The 12,104-nt window shown below is 36.8% G+C and overlaps 1 protein-coding gene across 1 annotated transcript in view; it reads right to left on the reverse strand.

Annotated features, from left to right (window-relative positions):
* Positions 1–625: 625 nt before the first annotated feature.
* Positions 626–12,104, reverse strand: part of DNAAF10 (dynein axonemal assembly factor 10) — a 28,970-nt gene continuing 17,491 nt past the window's right edge. Inside the window, exons 4-8 of the mRNA XM_055540513.1 lie at positions 11,058–11,159; positions 8,814–8,929; positions 7,971–8,105; positions 4,731–4,828; positions 626–1,625 (exon numbers count right to left, since the gene is read on the reverse strand). Of these exons, the coding sequence (XP_055396488.1) occupies positions 1,418–1,625; positions 4,731–4,828; positions 7,971–8,105; positions 8,814–8,929; positions 11,058–11,159 (659 nt within the window). The 3' untranslated portion in view covers positions 626–1,417. The remainder of the gene's footprint in view (positions 1,626–4,730; positions 4,829–7,970; positions 8,106–8,813; positions 8,930–11,057; positions 11,160–12,104) is intronic.

A 12,104-nucleotide genomic window follows, 5' to 3' on the forward strand; every position in this document is an offset into this window, starting at 1 on the left:
CTGTGCTCTAGAGCCCAGGAGCCAGAACTACTGAAGCCCACGTGCCCTAGAGCCCATACTCTGCAACAAGAGAAGCCACCACAGTGAGAAGCCCGCACACTGCAACTACCGAGTAGCCCTCGCTTGCCACTAGAGAAAAGCCCGTGAGGAACAAAGACCCAGCATAGTCAGAAGTGAATAAAGAACATTTTTAAAAATATGTTTTATCATTCTTGACTTAAATCTAATTATACCACCAAACATAAGTGTTCTAAGAAATTTCAATTTTTCATTTTTCTTTGAAAATTAAAAACAAAAACAAAACACATCAAAGATAGGCTTTTTTAAAGTTCAATTTAATTTTTACTTTAATAATTATGTCCGTAGCTTGGTTCTATAAATATTTAGGGAATTTTTTTAAGTTTAATTTTCTGAATTTAATATTATTCAAACAAGTGACTTTCTAAGAACCCCTGAAATCACAAGAATTTTATGAATGTTTTAGGTGGTTCTGTCTCTTGAAGGAGGGGAAGTGGTTACTGAAAGGGTGATGAATTTAATGTCTCTGAGCTTAGTTGCAGGCATGGGCATTGGAGAAACAAAGTGACTTAAGAGATACTTATTAATAAGCATTTACAAAGCAAAAGAAGGGATGATATTGGTTTTATTGTTCCCGTTAAAAGAATCAAAACTTCTACAGACTTCAAAAACAAAATTTATTCACAAAATATATTAAAAAGTTTGACAAAAAACAAGACTACAAAAGCCCCACAGTCTTATACATCTCAACATCATCACAGTCAGCAGCTGAAAAGTCTCCAGTATTCAACTTGTTTTTTAAGATTAAAAAAATTTAAAAACGAAAAGTCTTTTCAAAAGTCTCAATCACAGCATTTCATTCTGAGTTAAATCGCTGAAAACTGATGACCATGTCACTTTGGTATTTTATAGAGTAATGTTCTTTTTGGAGATTTATTGACACTGAAATATCTCAAAGTATATTTATTTATGAAGGTTAATTCACAATAGTTTTACCAAGGTAAACTATTTTAAAACAAATTAAATCACTACTACAAACCTGTAAAGACTAAAATGCAATACAAGTGTAATTATAGAATATGAAACCCTCAGGACATAGAACAAATTTAAAATAATTAATTATAGAAAAGTTTCAACTTTTTATTAGAAACGGAGGAGAGAGGAACAGGATTGGCTCTGGAGACCTTGGTGCCCCATGTGCAACAGCAAACCACCACCCAGTCAGGACGCTGGTCAGGCCGTGTAACCTTTCATAGCCAGAGAGAGGCTGGCCCCGAGGTTTGCGTCTGGGGCCTTTTCTCATCAGTCAAATCGCACTTTGTTCAGTAAGGGTCAGAGGATCCCAGAACGTATTCTACATTCTCTGAGTATTTGCTTTGGAGGGGTTCAAGTCCAAAGATCAAATTTTGTGGAGTTTCGTAACGATCAGTACTCTCACCATCTGGTCAAATGAACTACAGATGCAGAGACCCCTCTTATCCGGACTCCAGTCCAAACTTGAAACGGGCTGAGTAGACAACGTAACATTCTGCAGAAGGCTGACGGAGCCCGCAACTCCCATCTCTACACCCTCGGAATCTTTCTTTGATCGCTGAATCGGGTATTCGCTGAAAATAAGATCAAAGTGTATGTGGAGATAAACCTTAGTATCTGTCATTTTATTCTTACACATGTGCTCCAACAGCTATTTTTATTTCTCACTTGACTACTGGAACTGATAAACACTAAGCCATCTTTCTTGGAGAAGGAAGTGAATACACACTCCAGTATTCTTGCCTGGAGAATTCCACGGACAGGGGGAGCCTGGTGGTCTATCGTCCATGGGGTTGCAAAGAGTCAGACATGACGGTCTGACTAACACAAGGCATCTTTCTAATGTTGAGTTGTATTGCAATAAGGAGACAGTATTTCAACCTCAGGCCCAAACCCCACAAATCTCATAAAAAGCAATTATTTCTACTAAAAACGTTGAAACATCATTTCTGTTCAGCATGAGTATTTTTTATTTTACTACAAAAGTTCTAGATTGATCTAGCACCTTTAATAAAGTGACCTGGTGCTCTTCATCATCTTTTACTGTAATTCTCCTCTAGATGTGGATTGTTAGATGCCACAAGTAACCTTTTGCCTTACAAGTAACATTTGCAGAACCTCATCTTAACACTTCCAGAAAGGGAAACTGATGCTGGTTTCTAAGCCCAGAGCTCCTCCAAGCTGAAGGACCTTCTATGTACCATTTCTAAGGGATTACTACTGGGAGGAGATTTTAGACCTGGACATCATTGCTTCAAAAAAGAAAACAGTGAGTTCTAGAACGTTTGATCTTCTATCAGCTAAGAATATAAATTATAACATAAAAAGAGCTGAAGGTTAACAACTCATAAATACGATTTGGTCTAGATTTGAGAAAGTGGAAAATGAAACACCTGTCCCCCATGGAGATGTGTTCCTAGTGAAACACAGGGGTATTCCTCCAAAGGTCTTTTAAAGCCTGTTAGGTATCAACTGTGATTACCTTTATTTCAAAAGTAGTAATAAAGGCCAAGACTAAAGAGGCATGAAGCAACTCAGAAGCAGAACAGAAACAAAGAAATGATAAGCAGATAACCGCCTATCCTTTCTTCCTCTCAGACCCTATACCTCCTTTTGATTTTTAAAAAGAATACAACATTCAGATGAATAGACAGATTAAAGAACATTTTCCATGTCTCTTGGCAAAGGCTGCAGTTGTTTAGTATTTAAAAGATAATAAAGATCTTTTTTTTTTTCCCTAAATCCCCCCTAACACCTATTCAAGTTTTAGAGTGGAAACTGATCAAGATGGCTGAGAATAGGATGTGGAGCTCACCTCTCCCCACAAACACATCAAAAACAGGAAAATTCTCACTGAAAACTAACTGGAAACTGGCACAAGGATTTCTGTACAACCAAGGCTGTGAGGAGAAACACACGGAATTGGGAAGGGAAGAAAAGAAAAGTGATCAGGTCAGGACCTGGGCCCCTGGGAAGGGACTCAGAGGAAAAGGGAAGATACCTAGGCAGACACCCACCCTGGGGAGTAGGTGATGAGAGCTACAGAGTGGGTGCCTCCAGGTCCTATGTTGGGGAGACAAGTCCCTTTGGCTGCTTGGAGGGCCACTGGGACTCACAGGAAGGCTGTAGCCTGGGCCCACCTCCCTGGCTTCTGTTCAGCAACTTGGGATCAGACCCTACCCTAATAGGGCAATAATGGCCACTGAACAGAGGGGAGGTCCCACCACATCCCTGGCTCCAGCTCGAGCCCCTCCATCTCCAGCCACACCCCGTACCAGAGTGATGGCTGCCAGCTACCCAGAGGAGAGATGCAACTTGTGTCCACATCAGATCCCGCTCTCTCACCAAAGGTAGTGGGCACACGCAGTCTCCCACCTAAGAACCCCCTGTAAGACTTACATAGGTACAGAGGCAGAGAAAGTTCAGCAAAACAAAACTGCACTCAATTGAAAGAGCCAGAGAAAATCTCTGAAAAAGAATAATGAAACAGAAATAAACAATTTACCAGATAAAGAATTTAAAGCACTGGTAAGAAAAATGTTAACTGAATTAGGGGAAAATCCAGATGTACACAGTGAAAATTTTAACAAAGAACTAGAAAATATATAAAGACCATTAAGAACTCAATAGGTGGGAAAAAAAATACTAAAAGGAACAAATAACAGACAGTGATACAGAAGAATATATAAGTGACCTGGAAAACGGGATGATGAAAGTCACCCAACCAGAGGAGCAAAAAGAAAAACAAATTTAAAAAAATGAAAACAGTTTAAGAGATCTCTGGGATGACATTAAGTACACAAATATTTTAAAGGGAGTAAGAGAAAAACAGAAAGTCACATACAAAGGAATCTCAAGAAGGCTATCAGCTCATTTTTCTGCAGAAACTTTGCAGGCCGGAAGGGAGCAGCACAATACACTCAGAGTGCTGAAAGGGAAAATCTGCAACCCAGGATGTTTTGCCTGGAAAGATTATCATTTAGAATAGGAGACATAAAACAACTTCGTAGACAAGCAGAAACTAAAAGAACTCAACAATACTAAACCTACCCTAAAAGAAATGTTAAAGGGTCTTCTCCACGTAGAAAAAAAGAATCTACAGGAAAGGGGAAAGCCCACTTGGAAAGGCAAATATATAGTAAGAGCAGACGTGCAAACATGACGACAAGGTTCTTCCTGGAGGTCGGTCAGCGTCTGCAAGCTCTGTTTCTGTCCTATCATAGTGACGTCACCTGAACTTGGGCAAGTCAATTATCAGGATCTAAAACTAAGCATTTCAGCCCCTTTCCTTTCTTCCAGAGGTACTGTTCTGATGACCGAATAATATTTCACAAAAACCTTTGGTCAAAGTTTTCCTACTAAAAAAAAAAAACAAACTAGCAAAAACCACGATTTCAAATTTATGAAATGAAGTGTTCATGAGCTACTCTAATGTATGGAACATACCACTAAAAAAAATATTTGTTGTGTTAAAAGGTTTATATTGATATTTATAAAATATAAATAAGTATATTAGTAAAAAAAAAATGCTTAGAAAGTAGTTCTTATGTAATACCATGAAATTTAAAATCATATCAAAATGAACTAAGTCAAAGGAGGAAAACAGAGAGTTTAATTGAATCCTACTTTACGCCCACAAGTAACCTAAAACGGAGCACCGTGCACTGGGAGAGACTTACTACTTCCAGAGGTGCAGGCTGCCGGCGCCTCCCGCTGTCAGGAAGACCTCTCGGTTCTGTGGCAGGTGTCGGACCTGCCACACAGTAGATTTATGAGCCTGAACAGAACAAGAGGCACACAAGCGGTGTATAAGTTTTTAGGATAAATAAAGACTACCCTACATAGAGAACAGACTTCCTGTTGCCAAGCGAGAGGAGGGGTCGGGGTGGGAAGGACTGGTAGTTTGGGATTAGCAGATGCAAACTCTTTTATACACAATGGATAAACAACAAGCTCCTACCCTAGCACAGGCAACTATATTCCATATCCTGTGACAAACCATATTGGAAAAGAACATGAAAAGGAATGGATATATGCATATAACTGAAGCACTTTGCTGTAGAGCAGAAATTTATACAACATTGTAAATCAACTATACTTCAATAAAATAAATTAGAAAAACAAAAAGACTGTCCTAGAAGAGAAACCTGTAAAAAAACAATTTTTACCTCTATCAATGACAATTTCAGTAACTTCGATCATTTCAATTACTGTTATAAAAGTAATTATTTTCTGGCATGTCTCTCTTTTTAAACTTTCTTATTTATTTGTAAATTAAAAAAAATTTTTGGCTATACTGCATGGCTTGTGGGATCTTAGTTCCCCAAACAGGGATTGAACTTGGGCCCTGGGCAGTGAAAGTACCAAGTCCCCTGGACTTCTCTTTATAATGGCTACAGAGATTTATAAGGACCCATCAGAAATTAGGAAAAGAATCATTTTTCTTGTTTTATAAAGCAAAGTTCTGCTGGACTTAAAAAAAAATTATCAGATTAAAAGTCATTAAAACATTTAGCTTCACAGTATCATTCAAATTATGCAAATAGATTTTATACATTTAAAATCTCTAGCTCACTCTATGGAGAAAAAAACCTCAAAATACAAAAAAAGAAAAATATTTTCTAAGGGGAAAAAAGGCTGGACTGAACTTCTTTTTAACAACTTTACTTTTTTAGAGCAGTTTTATGTTTACAACAAAACTGAGTGGAAAGTACCAAGAGTTTAATGTAAAGCTCCAGTCTTATCTGTAATTTACACCACTGGACTTGTCTAGTCTTCAAAACAAGGGTCAGGAGGACTTACAGACGGTGTTTATGGTTATAACAAGCCTGGTCCTTTATCACTGATATTAAAGATAGAAATAGCAACTGGATGAATGTTAACAGCTTGTAAATCAATCCTTGAGAGAGGGAGGGGGGAGGGGGAGACAGGAGGATGGGGGAGGGAGAAAAGACTTGTGCTTCATAGCAGTAGTGAGACCAGCTAACTTGATTTAAGCCACACATAAGACATGTGCATTTCAGTTGATGATCAGTTTTGACATATGATTTTAATAGCCTTTTAAGAGAATTACCATCAGCAGAGAAAAACACATATCTCAAAATACACACTTTAAGTATGTGAGAGTCCTCAAGTGACTAGGTTCAAGCTGTTTAACCTTAATTTGTTTTGTAGCTTAAACTTCTATTTTTCTCCTGGAAGCTGATAAAAAGCAAAAAGTAAGAGGGGAAATGACTAAAATACACCAGTCTTTTATTTGACAGATTTAGCAATTACTGGATTAACTAAATGTAACAAAAAAAATTTTTTTGGAGACACATTGTAATTTCCAGTTAAGGAGAAATGTGTTAAGGATTGTATTTGGAACAATTTAGTAAGTGCCTTATGTTGCATATGGACTTCCCTTGTGGCTCAGCTTGTAAAGAAACCACCTGCAATGAGGGAAACCTGGGTTTGTTCCCTGTGTGGGGAAGATCCCCTGGAGAAGGGAAAGGCTACCATTCCAGTATTCTGGCCTAGAGAATTCCATGGACTGTATAGCCCATGGGGTCGCAAAGAGTCAGACAGGACTGAGTGACTTTTACTTCACTTATGTTGCAATAGATACTTAATATATCCTGGAATGACAAAGGCAAAACAAAATTACAGTGGATAGCTAGTTACCTTAAGATTACAGTTCATTGAGCAGTAAAAGTAATTTGTATGCAATAATAATTAGTTTAATAATATTAAGACAAAATATGAAGGTCTAAGAAGTACTACTGACTCCATGATAGAGGGAAAAGGAGAAAGGGAGTGAATTTTTATTTCCTGAGCAACTTACATAATTTAATATTATGGAAACTACAAATCTGACACTGATTTTTCTTTTCTTTTATACTCGAGGAAGCTCAGAGTCACATTTCCAACTCATCTCTGGCAAATGACAGGATGTTTCAGCAGGAACTTTATGCCAACCCCTTACTCCAGATGGCAATTTCATTTTTTTAAACCAGTGCTTTCCACTTGTGCTGCTTTCTTCATCAATTTTTCTAATGTTGTAATACCAAATGTTTCCCTCTAAGTTCCCTCAAATACTATTTGGAACAAGGCAAAGTATACATATGAGGCTTCTCTGGGGCTTCTCTGGTGGCTCAGCGGTAAAGAATCCACCCGTAATGCAGGAGACGTGGGTTTGATCTCTGGGTTGGGAAGATCCCCTGGAGGAGCCTGGTGGGCTACAGTCTGTAGGGTTGCAAAGAGTTGGACATGACTGAGCACACATGCATATATATGGGTACATTTTTGAAAAGTATATAATTAGTATTATGTTAAGGTATATATAGGGCTTCCATGGTGGCTCAGATGGTAAACAATCTGCCTGCAATGCAAGAGACTGGGTTTGATCCCTGGGTTGGGATACTTGCATATACCTAAAAGTATATAATTGGGTATTAACACAAGTATATTTATTAGGAAACACAAGACTATGTTTTGTTAACTAAATTCTTTTTCTTCTTAATTAAAAAAAAAAAATCTGATAGTTGCTTTACAATGTTGTGTCAGTTTTTGCTGTACAAAGTGAATCAGCCACACATATACATATATACTCTCTTGAATTTCCTTCCCATTTATTGTTGACTAATTTCTTAAACCAGCTAGTTTTCTTGTGATTGCTCTTAAACTACAAAATAAGAGTCATTACCAATGAAGGCCTTTATTACTAATATAATCAAGAAATATGAAACTGACAAACTTTAGGAAAGTATTCTTTGCACAGAATAACTTTTCAAGATCCTACAAGAATATATTAAAAATAGCTCCCTTCATGCAAAAAACCTGGAAGGAACTTGGTGACTCATTCTATTTATTAGTCTAAAGCAAGCTATTAATATGAACACTCCTCTTCATAGAAAGGTATTTATTTCCCTCATCTTTACCTTTTCTGAAACAGAAGCAAAACCTTTGGTTGGATGCTGTGTTCTCATGTCAAAAACATGAAACTTTCCTTCCAGAGATGTAGCTACTAACTTATTCATACTTATGTCTTTTCTGTCAAACTCCAAGCTACACACCTGAAAATAGAGAATATTTATGAGTGATGTTCCAATGATTATATCCAAGAGTTTCTTTCAAACCAAGTAAAACAACTTTAACATTACCAGCTCATGTGAAAGCACTTAAAAAAAAAAATCATTTTATCTTTTGAATCTGTATACCAAATACTTGTAACTAGAAAATTTTCTTCTTGGTTAGTAAGGTCCCAAAATCATCTAAGGCACTGAAGTACATTTGGAAAGCCATAATTTAACATTTTACCATTATTACATAATGATTTTATAAAGTTAAGTCAAGGCTGACTAGAGGAAACAGGAAGGAACCACATTCTTCACTGAAGATGTACAACCTGGGAACCAAAAACCTACAAGTACCTGGGAGTCAATTACAGTCTCGGGCTTCCTGATATTACCAGAAAAGGGCCTGGTACCAGCTCACTTTAACATCACACTGCGTAGCCCACAGGCGTCTAGAGATGCGCTACAGGGGCGGTGACCCACTAGGCACTGTCACACCACACCTGGGTGTGTGTTCTCCTTCTGAAGAGAGCGTCCCTGATTTTTAATCAGATCCTCAAAGGACTTCACAGACCCTAAGAGTTAAGAACCATCCATCCATAAAGGGGTTTTACTGAGACGAGTTATTAGGGGTGCTTTCCTTTTGTAGTTCAGAGGTACGTGGAAAAGATATTCAGAGAAACTGCAAAGAATGTAAATGCACATTACCCCATTTTTTATATTTGTCTCCCACCGTAAGGACATATTTCTGAGATCAAACAGCTTGATGTCTCCGTTGTCATAGCCAGCACACACGACACGCTCCTCTTGATTATAAGCATTGCCTGGAAATCAGGACATGATATTTCAGATCTTTTTAAATGCTGATTTGAAGGCTGCTTAAAAAACCTACGGACATCTGAAACTAACATAACATTGTAAATCAACTATACTCCGATAAAAAACAAAACAAAACAATAATCTTACAAAACTACGCAGGTAACTTGTACCAAATCAAGTGAAGAAGTCACATTGGATAGAATCTCATTTTACTAATCCTACAGGACACCAAGATTATTAATTTAGTATCTGATATTGTTTACCAAAAAAGCTCTTTATTGAGATTCTGTGCTCAAGAGATATATGAAAGTGTTTACTGGATTTTAAATTGAAAACAAATATTCTTTCTATACTCTGTTTGCAAAGACTAACAATTTAAGCACAGCAGAGTTTGGTAGAATAAATACAGTTACACTTCCAACGCTTTCTTTGAATGCAAATGGAAACTAAACTTATTTATTTTGCAAAATGTTGTTCTGGTGTTATCAGATGCTCACAGTTGAAGTAAATCTACAACCTGCAGTTGAATTCACCTTGCTCAGATCCAGGAATTTTTGGATTACTCCCTTTTTTTATAAACTCTAGCCCTGCATTTCCACTGGAGGGTCCACCGAGATGACATGACAGCAGCTGAAACTCCTGATGTCTAAAACTGATGTCATCGTCTTCCTTTAAAAACTATCATATAGTCTGTGGAACTTCTTCAATATACATCATTCACTTCATAGTCGACCTCAAAATTCAGTCACTTTGGACATAATCCTTTCCCTTGTTTCTCATCTCCAAAAAAACTGCCAAACTGTATTTATTTTGCCACATTATTTCTGAATTTACTCCTCTGTTACATTCTCACTGCTGCTTAAACCTACATATTTCCTGGAATACTGCAAAGAGCTTTCCTCTGCCACTCCTCCTGCCTACACGACCACAGTGTGAAGCTAAAGCTCTGATCCTATCTCATCTTTGCAGAAGCCTTCAAAGGTTTACCGCTACCTCCAGACCATCTACACACCTTTGGCTGTGGCCATGTGCCATCTTTAAGGCTATTCCTACCTCCATTCCTTCTACATACTCTTCTTCCAGTGCTTGAAATCTCCTCCCAATTTCAGTGTTTCAAATCCTACATGTCCTTGGACTGAGGTCAATATGTTCTTTTGGCTCCCTTGGGATTCCTTCTGTATTGATCCATGCCTCTGTGACCTTTTATCCCTCTGACCTTGTACGAGTGATACAATTAATGTATCACTTTTTATACTTGTAGCACTTTTTATTAAAGTTACCAGGTTCTTTAAGTTAAAATAAGAGTCTGCTTCGGATAAATGTCCTTTCTTTAAATTTAATGTCCTATATTTAAAACTGCATTTACATCCCTTAGAACAATGATTAAAAAGCCTTTAATGGACCCAAAGTTAATTATTTTTTAATTATTACATAAATTTTACATGATGATTCTAAACACTAATTCTGAAATTTCTTCCCAAGTGTGCATGTTTTTGGTTTATATCATTACTTATACATACACACAAATTATAATATATACACATAGAAATCTCCCAATTTCAGTGGTAATTTAGTTTTAAAAGTATACTGATAGAGGAACATGGTTATAAAATTTGTAAGATATAATTTTGTAACAGTATAACTATTTTTAGAAAATAAACACACACTGTGTAGAGCATAATGTAAGATTGGTTAGGTTACCATCTAAGGCTCTACTTAATTTCACTAACGGCATTTGGTTCCAAACTAGGTCAATATTACCAAGTTAAACAGAAATAAATAATAATAGTCCATATTTTTGAACACTTGATATCTAAGCACAATTCTAAGCATTTTACCTGTATTAACTCTGAATCCTCATAACAATACTATTAAGTAAATTCTATTATGACTTCCTTTTTATAAATGAAGCAAGCAAAAATAAGAGAAGCCTGATAACTTGCCCCAGGTCACAAAGCCAGTAAGTAGCACAGTGAGAATTCAAACCCAGGCCCAATCACCATGTCTATTTGCCTCGATAAACTGCCAGAATAATGTACACAAGAGATTCTAAACCGACTATCAGGATTTTCCTGAAGCACTGTGCTTTTTATAATCTGGTATTTCAGGTGTAAGAGTCCTTCGGTAATTTACCAAATGCCACAGTCCAACAGTCTCTCTTGTTTTCCCCCTGCACGGGTTCCATATTAGCAACAGGATCATCTTTCTGCCTTGGGTCCCACACCTTTACGGTTCCTGACAGAAAAAAAAAAAAGGAGTTGGCAAAATTCAATAGTGAATGATGGCATTTCTTTCTGCATTCTCTTCACATGGCTTCCTATGTACATGGAGATATTATAGATGTTACAATATCTGAAGAATAGTCACGTTTTTCTGACTTGTTATTGGGCAAGTTGTACTTAATACAAGAAATATAACCCACATGTTATACCGTCTGACTTGATTTCCAACTAGTAGATACACAACAAAGCTAACAACTGTTATTAAGTCATCAACAAGGTATGACTGAGAAGGTAAACACAAATGTTATGTAATTTAAACCATGCCTTACTTTCTTGATTTAAGCCTAAAACAAATGTACTATTTATTTAGAATAAAGCAAGTGTCATTTTAATGTTTTCTCCTTAGTACCCATACATCATTGGCATTTTTCTTATACATATAAACTAATTTTTATACCTATGATTTCTTATATGAAGCTTTAGAATACCATTTCATATACAAGTCAGTTTAATTTCCCCATGACAGTAAAGAAGGAAGAAGTTAATAAAAGTAACCAATAATTATTCTCAATTTAATTTTAACTGCCTCATTTTAATGCAAATTATGGGAAAACTAACTAGTGTCACTGATTTTGAGAAACACAAAGACATGTAATAAAATGGTTAAAAGGCAAGTACCCAAGTGAGAACAGAAAAAGGGTAAAAAAAATCCTTGAAAAGGATAATAAATGCAGGAAAAGGGGAGATATTTTCAGTAGATTTATGGCCAAGGATAAAGTTGGTCATTATAAAGGTTACTTCAAGGAAAGATAAATTTCCTCTAAATGTGTAAGTTATTATAATTGCTCTATGCACTTCCCTGGTGACTCAGTGGTAAAGAATCTGCCTGCCAGTGCAGGAGACACCTGGGTTGGGAAGATCCCCTGGAATAGGAAATGATAACCCACTCCAGCATGCT

This window comes from Bubalus kerabau, chromosome 11 (genome assembly GCF_029407905.1).
Source record: "Bubalus kerabau isolate K-KA32 ecotype Philippines breed swamp buffalo chromosome 11, PCC_UOA_SB_1v2, whole genome shotgun sequence".
Taxonomy (NCBI): Eukaryota; Metazoa; Chordata; class Mammalia; order Artiodactyla; family Bovidae; genus Bubalus; species Bubalus kerabau.